Raw genomic sequence first — 19,143 nt, forward strand, 5'->3', positions numbered from 1 at the left:
CTGTAGTACAACCTCCCAGATCACTTTCCACCGTGAATACTGAGGCAAAGTACTCATTAAGCACCTCTGCCATTTCTTCTGGTTCCACACAGACCTTTCCCCCTTCACCTTTTATAGGTCCTATCCCTTCTCTTCTCATCCTTTTACTCTTCACATATTTGTAGAAGGCCTTGGGATTCTCCGTAATCTTACCTGCCAAGGCCTTCTCATGACCCCTTCTGGCTCTCCTAATTTCCCTTTTAAGCTCCTTTCTACAAGCCTGGCAAATGGCTTTTTACAAACGGGCAGGAATAGGGCCTGGGTGGGATTGTGGTCGGTACAGACTTAATGGGCCAAATTGCCTACTTCTTCACTGTAGGGATTCTATGAACTGCTTCTTCAGTTTTTCAGTCTCTTTCTTGTAGCTCTCTGTTTCCTCCTGGAACATTGCTGAACCTTCTCTGCGAACTGGTCCTTCAGTCTGTTCAGAATGATGCAAAACTCATTTTAACTCTCTTCACAATCTTCCAGAGGAATCAACCTTGATCTAAGGAATTCTTGTAACAAGTGAAGATCTTTCGACAGGTTTTTCTTTTCTCTGCAAAACTCGCTTTCTTCATCTTAAGTTCTCCTGTGGTTCAGTACAGCCTTCTTGAGTTTCTTCTGCTGTGTTTCTATTCTGCTGTTTAAATCAGTCTTTGTGTTGCTGAATGGTTACATCTTCCTTTTGCATTTGATCTTGAAGGACAATCAATTGCTCTTTCAAGCGTCTATTTTCTTGTTGCCAACTCACTCTGGATTTCAGTTCACGTTTCATTGTTATGGATATCTCCAACGCAACTTTTTCTGAAGTGATATTCAACATCTTTTCAGCTCTTCAAGTTTTTCCACAGCTGTATATTGATTCTTCAAGGGGTCTTTCAGGGTCACAACTTCTCTGCCTGCCTTTTCTGCCCACTGCTCTGCCTGGCTGTTCATCTGGTTGTGTTTTCCCAACTTGTGGGTCATTCTTCCCTATTGGTACCTTTGTGTGAAAGCTGAAATTTGTTTGTTTGGATCTCCAACAGCTTGGTTCATTGAAGATTTCAGTTTATCATGCCTTTCCAAAGGTATATACTCAGCTTGAATGTTCAAATTTTTTCAGTTTAGTTCTGATCTGAGGACTGTAGAAAAGTTCCATTCTCAAAAAGTTCTATTAGTTGCCCCTCAGCCAATTCTTTCTTCTATACTAATATCTTCAGCTTATACATGTCATTGCACACATATACTCAACAGCCACCTTGTTGTTAACTTGAATGTTGTCTCTCTTGCTCTTGACTCTTCTAATTCCTTCACTCTGGAGTCTTCCCATGATATGACTCTTCAGTGGAAGGATCATTTAGATCCGAAACATTAACTCTGTTTCTCTCCATGGATGCTACAAGAACTACTGAGTTTATCAAGCTTGCACCACTCATGCTGCCCAACTGAACTAAAACCATCTCCCTTCTCGGGGCCATACCCCTCCAATCCCATCGTATTCATGTATTTGTCAAGACGCCTCTTAAAATTCACTATTGTATCCGCTTTCACTACCTCCCCGGCAAAAGGTTCCAGGCATCATCACTCTGTGTAAAAACCCTGCCTCGTACATCTCCTTTAAACTTTGCCCCTCACACCTTAAACCTATGCCCCCTAGTAATTGACTCTTGCACCCTGGGAAAAAGCTTCTGACTATCCACTCTGTCCATGACTCTCATAACCTTGTAGACTCCTATCAGGTTGCCCCTCAACCTCCGTCGTTCCAGTGAGGACAAACCAAGTTTCTCCACCCTCTCCTCATAGCTAATGCCCTCCATACCAGGCAAAACTCTGGTAAATCTCTTCTGTACCCTTTCCAAAGCCTCCACATCCTTCTAGTAATGTGGTGGCCAGAATTAAACACAATATTCCAAGTGCAGCCTAACTAAGGTTCTATAAAGCTACAACATTGACTTGCCAATTCCTAAACTCACTGCCCTGGCCGATGAAGGCAAGCATGTCGTATGCCTTCTTGACTGCCTTCTCCACCAACGTTGCCACTTTCAGTGACCTTTGTACCTGTACACCCAGATCCCTCTGCCTATCAATACTCTTAAGGGTTCTGCCATTTACTGTATATTTCCTGTCTGTATTAGACCTTTCAAAATGCATTGGATAATGGGCCAGGAAATGGCAAATGGAATTTAATGTTGGCAAGTGTGAGGTGGTCCACTTTGGTAGGAAGAATGGTAGGAAGGACTATTACTTACGTGGCGAAAAACTGCAGCAGGCGACGGTGCAGAGGGACCTCGGGGTCCTTGTGCATGAGTCGCAAAAACCCAGCTTGCAGGTGCAGCAGGTGGTCAGGAAGGCGAATGGGATGCTGGCCTTCATAGCGAGTGGGATTGAATATAAAAGTAGGGAGGTCTTGCTGCAGCTGTATAGGGCATTGGTGAGGCCGCAGCTGGAGTACTGTGTGCAGTTTTGGGCGCCGCACCTGCGCAAGGATATTTTGGCCCTGGAGGGAGTGCAGAGGAGGTTTACTAGGCTGATACCGGAGTTGAGGGGATTGAGCTATGAGGAGAGGCTGAATAAACTGGGCTTGTACTCGTTAGAGTTTAGAAGAATGAGGGGAGATCTCATTGAGACGTATAAGATGATGAATGGGATGGATAGGATAGAGGTGGAGAGACTCTTCCCGCTCAAAAAAGACAGTAGGACTAGGGGGCACAGCCTCAAGATAAAGGGGAGGCGGTTTAGAACGGAGTTGAGGAGGAACTTCTTCACTCAAAGGGTGGTGAATCTCTGGAATTCTCTGCCCGTTGAAGTGGTGGAGGCTGCCTCGCTAAATATTTTTAAGAAGCGGGTTGATGGGTTCTTGATAAGAGAGGGGATTAAGGGTTATGGGGAGAGGGCGGGAAAGTGGAACTGAGCCACAACAGATCAGCCATGATCTTATTGAATGGCGGGGCAGGCTCGAAGGGCTAGATGGCCTACTCCTGCTCCTATTTCTTATGTTCTTATGTTCTAAACTTGAACTAATTCAGAGCAGGTCAAGTTAGAATAGCTTCAAATTCCCCAGTCTTAGCTCCAGAAGCTGAGGGCCTAGTTCAATTCCAGATCGGTATTATTTTATAAATTGGAAGAGACCACAGGAAGAGAGAAGTCAGTATTATTGTCCCCCAAAACTCATCAGCTCTTTGGAACATCAAGGATTTGGAGTGTCAGGAACAGCACTGTAGGAATTTCATATTTGGTTCTGCGTATTTATAAAGCAATGGTTTTAAGTTTGCCTGTAGGGATGTTCAGACTGTCACGTCTTTGGCGGCAGAACAGGAAAACGCATCACAGTATTACTCCAGTTCATCATTTGTGATTGACTCAATGGTCACAGTACAACAGGAGATGGCCAGTAAATGAAACTGTGCCAATGCTGTCACACCTTGAGGACCAACACACAACGATACCATGCTGTACACAGCCTAATGTTAATCCCTACAGTGCAGGAAGCCATTCAGATGACAACATTGACAACAATACCACCCAGGTTCTATCCCTGCGACTCCACATATTAATCCCTCTGATGTTAAGGGGCAATTTAGCATGGCCAATCCACCTAACCCACACATCTTTGGAGTGTGGGAGGAAACTGGAGCACTCAGAGCTTCATCAGTGTTGTTGGAACTGCATTCATCCAGGCAAATGGAGAGTATTCTATCACACTCCTAACTTGAGGCTTTAGGGAGTCGGTTGGTGAATTACTCCCACCCTCTGGCCTGCTGTTGTAGCCATAGTATTTATATAGCTCGTCCAGTCTCATTTGTGGTCAGTGATACCCCCCCACCCTCAGCAGGAAGTTGATTGTGGGGAATTCAGCGACAGTAATGCCGTTAAATGTCATGGGGAGATGGTTGGATATTGTCATTGCCTGGCCCTTGTGTGACGTGAATGTTACTTGCCAATACACAGCCCAAGCCTGAATATTGTCCAGGTCTTGCTGTATTTAACCATGACTGCATCAATATCACAAGAGTCATGCATAGCGCTGAAAATTGTGCAGTAATTAGTGAACTCCCCACTTCTGATGGAAAGAAGTTCATTGAAGCAGCTGAAGATGGTTGGGACCAGGCACTACCCTGAGAAACTCCTGCAGTGATGTTCTGGATCTGATATGATTGACTTCCAACCAACATAACCATCTTCCTTTGTGCCAGGTATGACTCCAACCAGCAGAGATTTTTCCCATGTTTCCCCATGGCACCAGCTTTGCTAGGGCTCCTTGATGCTACACACTGTCACATGCTGTCTTGATACCAAATATAGTCATGTTTGCATTCAGGCTTTTAGTCCATGCTTTCACTAAGGCTGTAATGAGGTCAGGAACTGAATGACCCTAGCAGAATCCAAACTGAACATTGGTGAGCAGGTTATTGCTGGGTCAATTCCATTTGATAACAGTGTCAATGAAACTTTCCATCACTTTGCTGATGATCAAGAGTAGACTGATGGAGCAGTAATTAGCTGGGTTGGATTTGACCTGTTTTTAGAGGCAGTGTATACCTGGGCAATTTTCCACATTTCTCTGTAGATGCCAGTGTTGTAGTTGCATTGGAACAGGTTGGCTGGAAGTGCAGCAAGTTCTGGAGCACAAGTCTTCAGCACCATTGCTGAAATATTGCCAAGATCCATAGACATAGCAGTATCCAGCACCTTTGGCCATTTCTTGATGTAGAGTGAATCAAATTGGCTGAAGGCTAGCATGGTGGGGACCTCAGGAAGAGGCTGAGATGGATCATCCTCTTGGCACTTCTAGCTGAAGATTGTTGTGAATACTTCAGCCTTGTCTTTGCACGGATGGGCTGGACTCTCCTGCCACTGAGGATGGGGATATTTGTGGAGCCTACTTGTATAAGATGATGAATGGGATGGATAGGATAGAGGTGGAAAGACTCTTCCCGCTCAAAAAAGACAGTAGGACTAGGGGGCACAGCCTCAAGATAAAGGGGGGGCGGTTCAGAACGGAGTTGAGGAGGAACTTCTTCACTCAAAGGGTGGTGAATCTCTGGAATTCTCTGCCCGTTGAAGTGGTGGAGGCTGCCTCGCTAAATATTTTTAAGAAGCGGGTTGATGGGTTTTTGATAAGAGAGGGGATTAAGGGTTATGGGGAGAGGGCGGGAAAGTGGAACTGAGCCACGACAGATCAGCCATGATCTTATTGAATGGCGGGGCAGGCTCGAAGGGCCAGATGGCCTACTCCTGCTCCTATTTCTTATGTTCTTATGTGTTAGGAGCCATGTTGCCAGGACTGGAAAATCATACCTATAAGGATAGATTGGACAGACTGGGCTTGTTCTCCTTGGAACAGGCTGAAAGGAGATGTGGTTGTGATGTTTAATATTGTGAGGGGCCTGGTTAGAGTGGATGGGAAGTGCCTATTTACCTTAGCAGGGAGATCAGTGACTAGGAGGCATTGATTTAAAGCGATTGGTAGAGGGGGAAGATAAGGATTTTCTTTGTCAGACAAAGGGTTGTGGTAGGCTAGAACTCACTGCTTAAAAGGGTAGTTGAGGCAGAAGCCTTCAACTCAATAAAAGACATTTATTTAGGCAACTCCAGCACCACAACCTGCAGAAATATAGATCAAATACTGGAAAGTAGGATTCGGCTGGATGGCTTGCTTTTGAGCAAAAGGCCAGGTGGCATCTTTCTGTGCTGTAAACTTTTCCTGATTCTATAAAATCGGATGCAGATGAAATTGAGTGGGAAAAAGGCTGGATTAAGAGAGAAAAGGATGCAAAGGGAAGTAAAAATATGGAAAAAAATATTTTGAAGATCTCCAACAACAATTGAGTATCTGGAGAAATTAGGCTCTACAATTTAATTTCAGACCAGAGAGAATATTTAGTTAAAAGCAAGATACAGTGGATGCTGGAATGGGAAACAAAAAGCTGGAAAATCTCAGCAGGTCTGACAGCATCTCTAACAGAATTCTCTCCCCACAGATGCTGACGGCCCTGCTGAGATTTTTCAGAATTTTCTGAAAATAATTAGTTGTCATTTACAATTGTCATATGTTAAAAGTGTACTGGCACTCTTACTGACTAGATTTAGTGTTCTGTAATGAGCTAAATAGGCAATCATAGTGACAATTTAGCAAGTACTCAAAAGTAAAAGAGAAGTTAAGGATATGATGGCTGTGTGAACCATTTGGTCAAATGGACTGAAAAGGTTCTTGAAAAACAGATCTCAAAGCCTATCTCTTCCTGAACTTGCTGGTTTGCATCTGCTGATGCTGTAACATATTATTTTGGCAAATCCTGCTCAAATCTTCAAAAATAGCCTATATTTCTCAGGAACCAAAAGAAAAAAAACTAGAAAAATCTCAGCAGGTTTGGCAGCATCTGTAAGGAGAGAAAAGAGCTGATGTTTTGAGTCCAGATGATCCTTTGGAGTTGGTCATTTTTGGGCAGCAGAGTAGTTAGCGCTGCTGCTGCCGCATAGTGCCAGAGACCCAGGTTCATTTCCAGTCTTGGGTCACTGTCTGTGTGGAGTTTGCATGTTCTCCCTCTGTCTGCGTGGGTGTCCTCTGACCTCATTACAGCCTTAGTGAAAGCATGGACTAAAAGCCTGAATGCAAACATGACTATATTTGGTATCAAGACAGCATGTGACAGTGTGTAGCATCAAGGAGCCCTAGCAAAGCTGGTGCCATGGGGAAACATGGGAAAAATCTCTGCTGGTTGGAGTCATACCTGGCACAAAGGAAGATGGTTATGTTGGTTGGAAGTCAATCATATCAGATTCAGAACATCACTGCAGGAGTTCCTCAGGGTAGTGCCTGGTCCCAACCATCTTCAGCTGCTTCAATGAACTTCTTTCCATCAGAAGTGGGGAGTTCACTAATTACTGCACAATTTTCAGCGCTATGCATGACTCTTGTGATATTGATGCAGTCATGGTTAAATACAGCAAGACCTGGACAATATTCAGGCTTGGGCTGTGTATTGGCAAGTAACATTCACGTCGCACAAGGGCCAGGCAATGACAATATCCAACTATCTCCCCTTGACATTTAACAGCATTACTGTCGCTGAATTCCCCACAATCAACTTTCTGCTGAGGGTGGGGGGGTATCACTAACCACAAACGAGACTGGACGAGCTATATAAATACTATGGCTACAACAGCAGGCCAGAGGGTGGGAGTCATTCACCAACCAATTCCCCAAAGCCTCAAGTTAGGAGTGTGATAGAATACTCTCCATTTGCCTGGATGAATGCAGCTCCGACAACACCAATGAAGCTCAACACCTCCAGCCAGCTTGATTGGCACTCCATCCCCTACTTTCAAAATCCACTGCCTCCGCCACAAACACACTGTCAGCACTGTGTACCATCTACAAGATGCATTGCAGCCACTCACCGAGGCTTCTTTGACACTGCCTTCCAAACCTGAGTGTCTTAGCACAGGGAATTACAAGGACAGCAGATGGACGGGAACACCATCATCCTGACTCAAAACTATGTTGCTGTTATTTCACTGTCCCTGAATTAAAATCCTGGAACTCCCTCCCCAAATGCACCATTTAAATAGCAATTGTTGTGAACAAAGTACCAGCCACATGGCAACATCTATTCACATAATGCAGTAAAACACCCAAAACAGGATACTGAATATTGGGGCAGACCACCAGAAGTTTGGACAAAGTGGTAGGTTTTAAGAAGAGTGGGTGCCATAGTAGTTAGCATTGCTGCTTCAGTGCCAGGGACCCGGGTTTGATTTCCAGTTTGGATCACTGTCTGTGCAGAGTCTGCACATTCTCCCTGTGTCTGAGTGAGTTTCCTCCAGGTGCTACGGTTTCCTCCCACAGTCCAAAAGACATACTAGTTAGGTGCATTGGCCATGGTAAATTCTCCCTCAGTGTACCCAAATAGGCACTGGAGTGTGGAAACTAGGGGATTGGCAAAGTAACTTCATTGTTAATGTAAGTCTACTTGTGATCATAATAAATAAACTTTAAACTCAAAGGACAAAACGGCAGCCGAGGTTAGGGAATAAATCCAGGAGATTAGGGCTTTGGGAGCTGAAGGCACAACCGCCAATAGAGGAGCAATTCAGATCAGGGATGCTCAATAGGCCAGAACTGGTGGACTCCAGAAGCTTATGGGGTTGGATGTGGTTACAGAGATTTAATAAAGGATGAGTCCATGGAGGGGTTTTTAACCAAGGATGAGAATTTTCTTTAACGAGCTTTTGCTTAACCAGAAGCCAATGTAGGTCAACACAAGGGCCACAAGAGATCAGCATTTGATGCAAATTAGGACACAGGCAGCAGCGTTTTGGGTGACCTCAAGTTTAGGGAAAGATGCAAGCCAGAAGTGTAATGTAATCAAATCTGTAGCGAATAAAGGCATGGGACATAGTTGATCACTATTGCAGAGGCCAATACAGAGTTTTACTAATGGCACAGATGTGTGATTGGGAACTCAAATTAGGCTCTGATACTACTCCAAACCAAGTCTTCTTCCACAAGTTCCAATTGCAGCTCTCCTGATCTCTATTGCCACATTCTGTCTCCTCGACCCAGCTGAGTGTCTGCTTGACACCAAGAGGAGTCACACGGGCTCAAAAGCTTAACGCTGTTTCCCTCGCCACAGATGCTGCCCAGACCTCCTGCAATTTCCAACATTTTCTGTTCTAATTTGAGGAATTTCCAGCTTTTGCACTACTTTGCTTTTATTATCCCCAAGGGTCCTCTGATTATTAAAATATGAAAAGCAGTTGGCAAAAATCATAATATTTTAACGTTTTTCCTTGCAAAGAGAAACAGAACCTTGTATTTATATAGTGACTTTTCCTATTTTAGCATGCCCCAAAGTGCTTGAAAACCATTCAGTGATGCAATGTATGAAATTGATTTGTACATAGTAAGCTCCCAGAAACAGCAATGTGATAATGACTATAATCGCACTTAGTGATACAGGCTGAGAGGGATTAATAGTAGGGGGGAACACCAGGGATAACTCCCTCAGTGTTCTTTGAAATATGGTACCCTGGAATTGACATGGGGGGTGGGGGAATGATGGGATGAGATATGGGGCCTCAGCTAACCATCAGCCTTAGAATATTTTCAACAGGACTGAAACAGGGGTTCAAAACAGATTAGAGCCTCAAGAAAATCAAAGAAGAACAAAGAACAAAACAACACAGGAAACAGGCCCTTTGGCCCTCTAAGCCTGCACTGCTCATTGGTCCAACTAGACCATTCTTTTGTGTCCCTCCATTCCCAGTCTGCTCATGTGACTATCCAGATAAGTCTTAAACGATCCCAGTGTGTCCGCCTCCACCACCCTGCTTGGCAGTGCAAAAGTACAAGTGTTCACTGTTGAAAAGGGAAGATAATTTAGGCAAGGTTCGCAATAGTATTGTCCAAGATTATTTTGCTGCAATTCCTTCCAACTTCCTTTGTACTGGCCCAAGAACGAAACTGGCCTAAATAACATTAATTTTAGGGGCAGGCAATGTAGTGGTAATGTCACTGGACTAATAATCCAGAGGCTCACACTAATGTTCTGGGGACATGGGTTCAAATCCCACTGTGATAGCTGATGGAATTATAAATCCAATTAATAAAACCTGGAATTAAGAGCTAGTCTCAGTGATAGCGACCATGAGACCATCATCAATTGTCACCTAATCACCTTAAGAGAAGGAAATCTGCTGCCTTTTCTTGGCTTGGTCTACATGTGACTCCAAACCCATAGCAGTGTGGTTGACTCATAATTGCCTTCTGAAATGGCCGAGTCATTCAGCTCAAGGCAATTAGGGATGGGCAACAAATGCTGGTCTTGCCAGCAACATTCACATCCTATGATAAAATAAACAAAAAAATCCAGTTCCAAGTAGATTGGAATCTACGATGACAAAACGGCACTATATGAAACTTTGAGAAATAAAAGCTGAATAAGGTAGAGGTGTCTGTCATGTGTGACATTATCATATGAACTGGGCAGCTGGCAGAGACAGAGAATTGTTCATGATATCATGAATGTCTGTGCTCCAACTCAAAAAGACAAAAGACGCCAAGATTATTTTAAGATTTTTTTTATTATCAGACCATTCTAACTCACAATTCAGCAGTATTAATACAATTCATTTTATTGCAAAGTCAATATTTTAAAAGTCAAAATATTAAAATCAAAAATCTTATTCACTCCACAAATTAAAAAATAAAAAAATCAAACAGATAATGCATTTATAAAATGTAACACAGTAATACATTTGAAGCATCAAACAACTCCAAATCCATTCATCAGCAATTAAAACCCTTACATTAAAGTACTCTAATGTGATATCACAGTATCGATATGTTTAAGCCACTGCAACTCCTAAGAGCATCTACTTAAACCTCAATTGTAAACTCAGGTTAGGAAGGATCAACTTCAGTTTGACTTTAAATACAACAACCCTTTTAAGTTAACCGTGCTCAGTTTTCATGTGTCGAATTGCTAAACTGATAATCGTTTCTACCACCGAAAACAGTGGCAAGTGAAAGGCAATCCCTCTATATTCCTCCTGTGCGCTTAAACTGTAAGAAAAACAGCAAGTTAGTGACATACATTAGGAAAATCTCAACATATATTTGACAAGCTTGCATGGCAATGGGTCATCTCCTCCACGAACCACCTGTAACAAAATGTAATTAGCAAAGGCGCAAGCTTACCATAATAAACAAATCCTGCACCACTTGTCAAATACTGAAAACGGAACAGTTTCTTAGGTGGCGTCCATGTTCTTTAGCTATTTGTTACTGATGCATGAAATTTTCAAGCAGCAAAATTTAACAGCATCCTACAGACCAACAAAGCAATTTTTCTCAGCCACTGAACTGGGAATAAGTAAAAGTGTTGCTGCTCATGCCAAATAGTGTTAGATAGGAATCTGCCTGACTGTCGTGTAAAAAAATTACAACAGCTAGCAAACAAATTTAAACACTGCTCAATATTACACTAGCAACTGTGAAACTCTCTCCCTAACAGCAATAGAGAACTGAATAGTTCCATGTCAAACAAAACCCTATCAACTAGAGAAAACACATACAAAAAATACACCCCACTTGTGCGTGAAAAACAAGCGTAAAAGCATTTTCTGAAATATATGCACATTTGATTGTAGCAAAAATTGAAAATACACCACATCAATACCAAACAGATTACTATAGCAGTTAAGAAACAATGATATTTTTAAAAAAGCATTTAATTCCCTGTGGAAGAAACAAAGTTAATTCAGACAAAACTTAACATCCAGACAAATACAATCTTCTCAGAATACTCCATCTGTAAGGAGAGAAAATCTGTTAGAGAAACTCCATCTCCGATGCCAGCTGACACTTCTTGTTTCCTACAATAAAACACATGTGTGAATGGCGTTAAGCATTTAAAGCATTGTAACACAATCTAATACAGGGCAACATATATTTTCCCTGCTAACCCTCAGCCCAGGCTGGGAAAGAATACTCATGGGGACTGCTTGTGGTTTCAAGATGGCCGTTATTGACTTAGCAGTATTTCCTAAGATGCTTGGGAGGGGTGGATACCTGAGAGGGGAATGGCATAACTTACACAGTGGCTTTTAGCATCCCAAAGTTACTGGGTAATCACTTTTACTTTATACTGGTGAACTTCCTTTTTCAAGCCATACATACTCAGTGAATGAATTTCTAAATCGTAAGGACAAATCTCTGCAATGGCACAATCTACTGCATTGGTTAAATTACTTAATCTAGCCATCTACTACAATATTAAAACATTGTCTATTGTCACAGAAAACCATCAAGCTCACCAGTAGTACTTCTTGAAACTACACTTACAAAGGGACTGACAGTGCTATTTATTTTCCAACTATTCTGCCTAGCTGTCAAATTGTGGTAATCTAAGAAATCAAATATTGATGTATGTAGAGGAAAATTGTCACTCTCTGCTCTGCAGAAAGGATGTAACTCTGTGCACACAATGTGGCAAACAAAAGATGTCTCAGATAAATAAATTTTTGAGGTTGTGTTTTTCCTGTTCAGATAGCACTAATAAAAATAATTTTCTCCAGAATAAACGCAGTTCACCGGAGAATGTCAGACAGCAAACATATTCAGAAATCTGGTACCATAATTATAGAAAACCAAAGACACAGCAGTTTAAAATAAAATTATCCTGAAATATCAGGAAAGGGATTTTTTTTCAGCATTATGCAAATGTAAGCTGAATACTTTTACACGGGAACACTCAGCTTCAACTGGTTGCAACGTACACTTACTCTGAAGTTAACACAAAATCCCCTTATTGTGAGTTTCAGAACATGTATGAAAATCTTGTTTACCTATGAAAAGCAACCCACAAACAGTCAAATAAAACTGCTCCGCAGATGAAAATTTCAGTATGTTTAGACACACACAGGCAACATGTTTTCTGGAAAGCCTGGGTCAAGAGTTTCAGGGACCAAACAGCGTAAAAGCTGATGTTACAACACAACTGATCCTTCCCAACTGTGTTCTATACAGAGCTCTGATAAAAGCTACACCAAGATTCAACGTGAATCAGTTTGTTAATAAAACACTTGCAATATGACGGTCACAATTTCCAGCACCAACCTAGTCGGCAATTAAAAAGCAAGTCTTGTACAAAATCTTTTAGATTTAGATTTTAACCGCATGGCACCACAGCAATGCTTAGTATTTAATTACCCACTGGATATTGTCTAACGAACCAGTAACTAGTTTAAATGTAAAAACAAAATGAATAATACTCGCATACAGACTCATTAAGCTCTGTTGCTTAAAGTAAATGTAGTGCATATTTTTTCAAGCTTAGGGAAGGAACATACTTTTACATCTCATACTAATAAATATAGTTTGGCACCAAAGCAACTATTTTGAACTTCGGCTATTTTAAAAATAAGAGGATAAAATGTTATATTCTAATAATTTTAAAATGTCAGTTGTAAACATTGGACAGAAAATAGAAAAAAGTGATTATTAATAGTTGTGGAAAAAAGTAATTATTTATAAAGCACCAACATAATAAGTATAAAAGAAGGGATGGTGAATTCTACTGAAATATCTGACTTGTTGTCTAATGTTAAATACAGCTTGAACACCAGGGCTGTATAACAGCTCAACAAACATCAAACCTTTGAGCCATGATTGATCAATTCTTGATCTCTCTACCTTTTATATAAACATTAATAGAATTTCCATTCCACACGTGCAGAAAATAACACGATATATAAATAAATCTGTAACATGAGTAAGTGAAGCCAAATTGAAAACAAATAAAGCAACGCCACATAAATAAAGCGAGACAAACACACTTAGGAACATCACAAGTGCAAAAGCGGCACCAGTAACACAATACTAAACTAGCAGGGAATATAGTTCAGGTTTTAAACTATCACAGAACTTGTTGTTTCATTCCAACTATTTTGACAAGATAGTCACAACCTAATCAAAAATCCAATACATTCATACTTGCTGACAGGCAAAGATATTAAGGATATTAAACCAAAAAGGGGGCACGTGGCTACTCCTGGTCCCTTAGTTTTACATTTTAACTCTTCAATCAAGGACGGTGCTAGCTGTAGTCAATTTGAATTTCCACAAAGACAGTAATATTCATATCCAGTACTACAGGACTTTTGTCTTATCTAATAAACCTATTTAGATTATCTATCCTTTCAGGTTTTATGTAGTTGATTCGAGGTGGGAGGGGGTGGAGGAGACATGACAATTACAGTACTAAGTTCAGTAGGAATCTTCTTTTAATAGTTGATGCTTTGATTAGTTTTTTCAACAATCCAGATAAGACTACTCAAATTTCAACGAAATATTTAACTATTAAACTAACAACCTAAGAATGAATAAAGTTTCCTTTCAGAGCTGTTAACCGGCAGCTATTTATAACACACTATGGTGTTAAATCAAAGAAAAAAGGTACAATTAAATAGGAACATCCTTTTTTTTTGAGGGGGAATGGGGAGCAGTGGTAAGAGCTCTTCCCATGTTTTCTACATACAGCATTTTAAAATTTCTCCCCGACCAACTCTTGCATAGAATGGGTGGTCCACAATGTATCAAACATTTTAAGTTACAGTAGCAGCAAGCAGACGTTGGGAGTGAGAACTTGCTTAGAGCATGTTTCATGAACCATCAAGTTATGAGTTCCCAAAACTAGCAGAAACCGTGGTCTACATTTTAAAATTGGCATCAAGAGCTCAGCTGACATGGTTTAGAACACAAAACCACGGTCCCCATAGTAAAGTAACAGCATAATTCAATGTTTCCTCGAGCACATCATTTGTCTGTGGCATTAGTTTACCGCTTCCATAGTCATAAAATGTTGGTTATCCTAGCACATCAAGACAACCACTAATTTTAGAATACTGTATGTAGGAGACGTAAAAATGGACAATTGTATACATTGCAAGCAGCCTCCCTCTACAAAGGTGAACCTCTTTAAACTAGCAATGTGCGTCCAGACTCATCACTGACAATACAAATTTATACTTTCTACAATGTGCAAGGCAACCAATTTAGAAGCTACATAATGCAAACAAAATATCAATAAACCTTCAGAAATAATGCAATCTAATTTAGTTTAAATCATTCTATATTAAAACTCAACTATAACAGTCAAATTTGTGTTTAAACCACTGTGCACCCCACTACTCAACACTAGGGCTTTATTGTATGAGGGATTTAAAAAAATTTGGCTCCACATACACACAGAAGAGTTGGTAAAATATCATCCCTGAGTAAGAAGACCCATGTAAATAAACAGGAGAAAGTACATATGGAAGAACTGTGATCTTTATAAAAATGTATTAATACACAGGATGTCTTGTTTCAGGTCAATAAGTCATTGCATCCAATAAACTTTGAAATAAAATACATGGAAAAAACAGTCAACTTCAGAAATAATTAGCAAATGCACAACGTCTAAAAAGTAGATGAACACCACGGATGATGACTTTAAAGCATTTTGCTCTAATTACATGCTGTCATACAAATGTTTCTTTGCACTTTAAGTGAAACCAACTAATGTGCAGTGAACAACTCTGATGATGGTTGCAGCACATCTTCCCCTATGCGCCTACAGTTTTACTACACTTATGTCCTTAATATGACATATCCTATCCTGCCATCTATTCCCTCTAGCAACATGGCCATTAATGAATGACTTCTATATCAACTGTTAAACACTCCTCTCTCAAAAGCAATATGAGTCACTGCTTCAATATTGCAAACATTATATATATATTACATACAATATATATATAATACACTAGCCATATATATTGTTGGGAATATGACAAGTTGTAGCCATTTGGTTTTCCAAATTGAAGATGTTAGAAATGTAAACATCAAAGGAAAACAAAATGTCTGACTCGCATTTTGTGCACATCACACAAACTCAAATAAATGAGAGAAAAAAATAAAGGCCAGCAACCCTTACCATTTGTAATACATTTTAATCCATCTATATGTGATCATGATACAATCAAATTGTTCCTCATCTAGCAGGGACTGGCACAAACAGCTCCATTATGCCCAGGCAAGATTCTACTTCAAGTATGTGGTGGGCCTGATAAAACTAAAATGAAAATCTGCATGATACTTTCAATCCTTGCACTAACTCAGGACTCAGCATCCAATACAAAAAAGGACAGCTCGCACACAAGTTCAATTTATTCCTAACTCTACAACCGCCACCTCCTATCACTGGAAATATCCTACTGCTAATTTTTTGTAGGTCTGCATCGTCAGTGATAAACCTCCAATGTCAAGCGCAAGAAACTGCATTTTACAATCACAAATCAGCATTAACAGAAAATGCAGTTAACATGCTGATCTATCTGATGAAAGCAATTAAAAATCCTCAATGAGCTGCAACATCTGACAAATCTGGGAATTAATCAATGAATCTGAAACATTTTGTTCCCCTATAATTGTTAGCTAGTTTCATTAAATGGGGTTGCAGAGGGCAAACTCTCCCAAAGAATGTATTAAAATCTTACTGTAAACACCCAGATATTTTTCACCTCATTGCAAATCAAGATACCAAAGCCCCTTTGACTTTCAAATCTGCCATGACAGTTTCTACAGCTGTACCCCAGTTAAATACTAATCTGAACACTGACTAGGCCAAACAAAAGCTGACTTAAATGCACAATTTCCTTCTGCACAGAATGATTGAGATGCAGGTGATACAATTAGCTGAATGCCACAACTCCAATTCACAATCTTCTAAACAGGAGGAAAATTACTCCCCCTCACACAAAGATACTTGATAAAACGTGTTCTGAGATACAGACTTGTGAGAGGTCTATGCAGCACGTACTTAAAAATAAAACTAAAATCGTTCTCTCTTCTCACATCCCCCCCCACCCCAACTCCCACAACAAGCCCAACCAAAAAGTGCCTTGAGAAACAACTGCATTTCTGAAGGTCTCTCAGTTTTTGTCATCAGCAAGAAGCAGAGGCCCATCTGTTTTGGCAGTCTGGTGGTTGGATAATTCCACCAGCAGATCCAAGACGTGAAACTGAGCAAGTCAGGAGTCATCGCCTATGGCAGTGAAACATTTGTTTATTCAGATGGCTGGAATTCAGCAGATATGATGGTTAAAAAAAGTCACTAACCAGCAGACAGGCGAATGAAAACCTGATTCCGGGGTTTAATGTACATCAATGTCTGTTGGAGCTCAGCAGTTTATAATACTTAAGTACAAAATGAAAATGTTTCACAGTAAGTAATAAATTACTACCGCCACAGTAATGAATGCTCTACGGTACAACCATGGACAAAATATTCAACACACTGCGGAAAGCTCAGAACTTGTCCTCAGTTCAAACACAATCTCATGGTCTATTATGTGGAGCAAACCAACTACAGATTAGCATGTAGCAACGTGACAGGACTCTCATTCTGCTCTTGCCCTGGCAGTCCTCACACACTGTCTGTAATTGAATCTATCCATAGCAGTAAACCCATTTGCATCCTTGTCTACCACTCAAATAACAGGTAGCTGCTTTCCAGACGATCAGATATTTTGGATATTTAGCGCAAAGGTTAGGCCTTCAAGATGATTTTGTCTAGAATAGGTTGAAAGCCTTCACAGTTTAGCTTTTAAGTTAAATAGCCTTTCACACTTCATTGCTTGTTGAACAATCAGAAGTGATTGGAATGTGTTTTTTGTAGTCTCTTGTTTTTCATTTCAAGTTATTTTTGGTTCAAAATGATGTCTTTCATAAAGATCAATAATGTGCATCTCAATGACAGAACTGATTGATGTTATTTTCAACTATTTCCCAGTGAAGCTTTTGCTAGAAAACAAAAATAAAATCCCAATCTCCAACCAACAGGCAAGTCCCATCATCAAATACGCTGCCTTCAAATTTCTTTCCAGCGTTATCAATCTTGTGGTTCAACACATTTCAAGAAGTTTAAAACAATGGACTAATTTGCATTTGAAACTTAAAGTCATCGGCATGCATTTCTCAATGCAATTCTGAGTTCCTTTCAGCTAATTCTTACTTTAGAAGGGCAAAATGACGCACTATTTTGAAGCTAGCCATGCTATAGGTACAAAATAGTTTAAAAGGGGCCTATATTTAGCACCTAAATATAAACCTGCAAGGAAAGTCTGCAGCAACCATTATCTAGTGTTATTCACCATTGAAGTCCTCTATTACGTTTGATAAGCAGCTGTCCTACTTCTACAGTGCCTACTTCAGTCACTGTTCACAGTTAAGTCATTCTTTTGTGGAATTTTGAATCCACAAGAGGTGTTTTTGCCAAAGACTTTGTTCCATTTGGTGACAATAACAATAAACATGTAGAAACAAGAGTACAAACATAGTCTTCTTCAGTGGCATCACATCCTTCATCCCACATTGGACCTGCGCCAACTCCTTTGGTTTCACCAATTTAACAGCATACACACTGGCTAGAAATTGATCACCGTATGATAGTTCAGCCATTTCACATCTTCACTTGACTTGATCTGAGCTTCTGCACTAGAACGAAGCTTTGTTTTCAATCAAAGAATAATCATTCATCCATGATCAGTGCAACATTGATATGAGAGAGATCAATCATGTGCCTGTAAAATGGGTAAGAAACAAGTAATGCAAAACAATCAAAAAGTTTCCAGGGTTAAATGAATGCATGTAGTCAGTCAGTAAGTGTTGTCAATATCGCTCCTTTTGGAACTTTTTTTTAACATTATGATTGAACATGAAATAACAAGTGAAAGCCCAAGTGTCTCCACTTTATGGGGTTCGATGTCTTAGTTACGTTGCACCTACAAAGCAAAAATTCAAAGGCGCAGCACAGACAGTGCAAAATTGGGAAATTAAAGATGATCAAACGTATAGTCAACGAGCCAAGTTTCATGTTAACTTCTGATGGTGGGGAAGACGCGGTGATATAAGGAGTTAGGGAGACAGCATGCAGCAGAAAGTTAATTGATAGCTCTGCTACTAATGATGAAACAGAGGCAGGGGTTGCGCATAGTAACTGAAAGAAACATAGAAAGTAGGTGCAAGACTAAGCTGGTTGGCCCTTCGAGTCTGCACCACCATTCAATATAATCATGCACTCAGTATCTTACTCCATACCCCTTTCTCTCCATACCCCTTGATCCCTTTAGCCACAAGGGCCACATCCAACTCCCTCTTGAACATATCTAACAAAATGGCCCCACCAGTTTTCTACGGTAGAGAATTCCACAGGTTCACAACCCTTGGGTGAAGAAGTTCTTCCTCATCTCGGTTCTGAATGGCTTACTCCTAATTCTTAGACAGTGACCCCTAGTTCTGGGCTTCCTCAACAATCAGGAACATTCTTCCTGCATCTAGCCTGTCCAGTCCCATCGGGATTTTATTTGTTTCTATGAGATCCCCTTTCATTCTACTAAAGGAACAAATTTGTGTTTATATAATCACAAGATAATTGTAAAGGACTTTATTACTAAGTACTTTTGCAATGTAATGTAATTCTGAGTATAGTAAGCCATTCAATCCCTTGAGCCGATTCTGTCATTCAATTTAAATAATTTTCTGCTAGTCTATCCCTCCAGCCAAAGTGGACAACCTCACATTTTCCCACATACTTC

At 40.5% G+C, this 19,143-nt stretch overlaps 1 protein-coding gene across 4 annotated transcripts in view; it reads right to left on the bottom strand.

Annotated features, from left to right (window-relative positions):
• Positions 1-10,098: 10,098 nt before the first annotated feature.
• LOC145358683 (RNA-binding protein 33-like) overlaps positions 10,099-19,143 on the bottom strand; it is a 182,712-nt gene continuing 173,667 nt past the window's right edge. For all 4 annotated transcript variants that reach the window (XM_080212925.1, XM_080212917.1, XM_080212933.1 and 1 more), the window contains one exon: positions 10,099-18,129. In XM_080212925.1, coding sequence (XP_080069051.1) covers positions 18,078-18,129 — 52 coding nt within the window. In that variant the 3' untranslated portion in view covers positions 10,099-18,077. The remainder of the gene's footprint in view (positions 18,130-19,143) is intronic.

This window comes from Carcharhinus amblyrhynchos, chromosome 2 (genome assembly GCF_965287045.1).
Source record: "Carcharhinus amblyrhynchos chromosome 2, sCarAmb.v2.hapA, whole genome shotgun sequence".
NCBI lineage: Eukaryota > Metazoa > Chordata > Chondrichthyes > Carcharhiniformes > Carcharhinidae > Carcharhinus > Carcharhinus amblyrhynchos.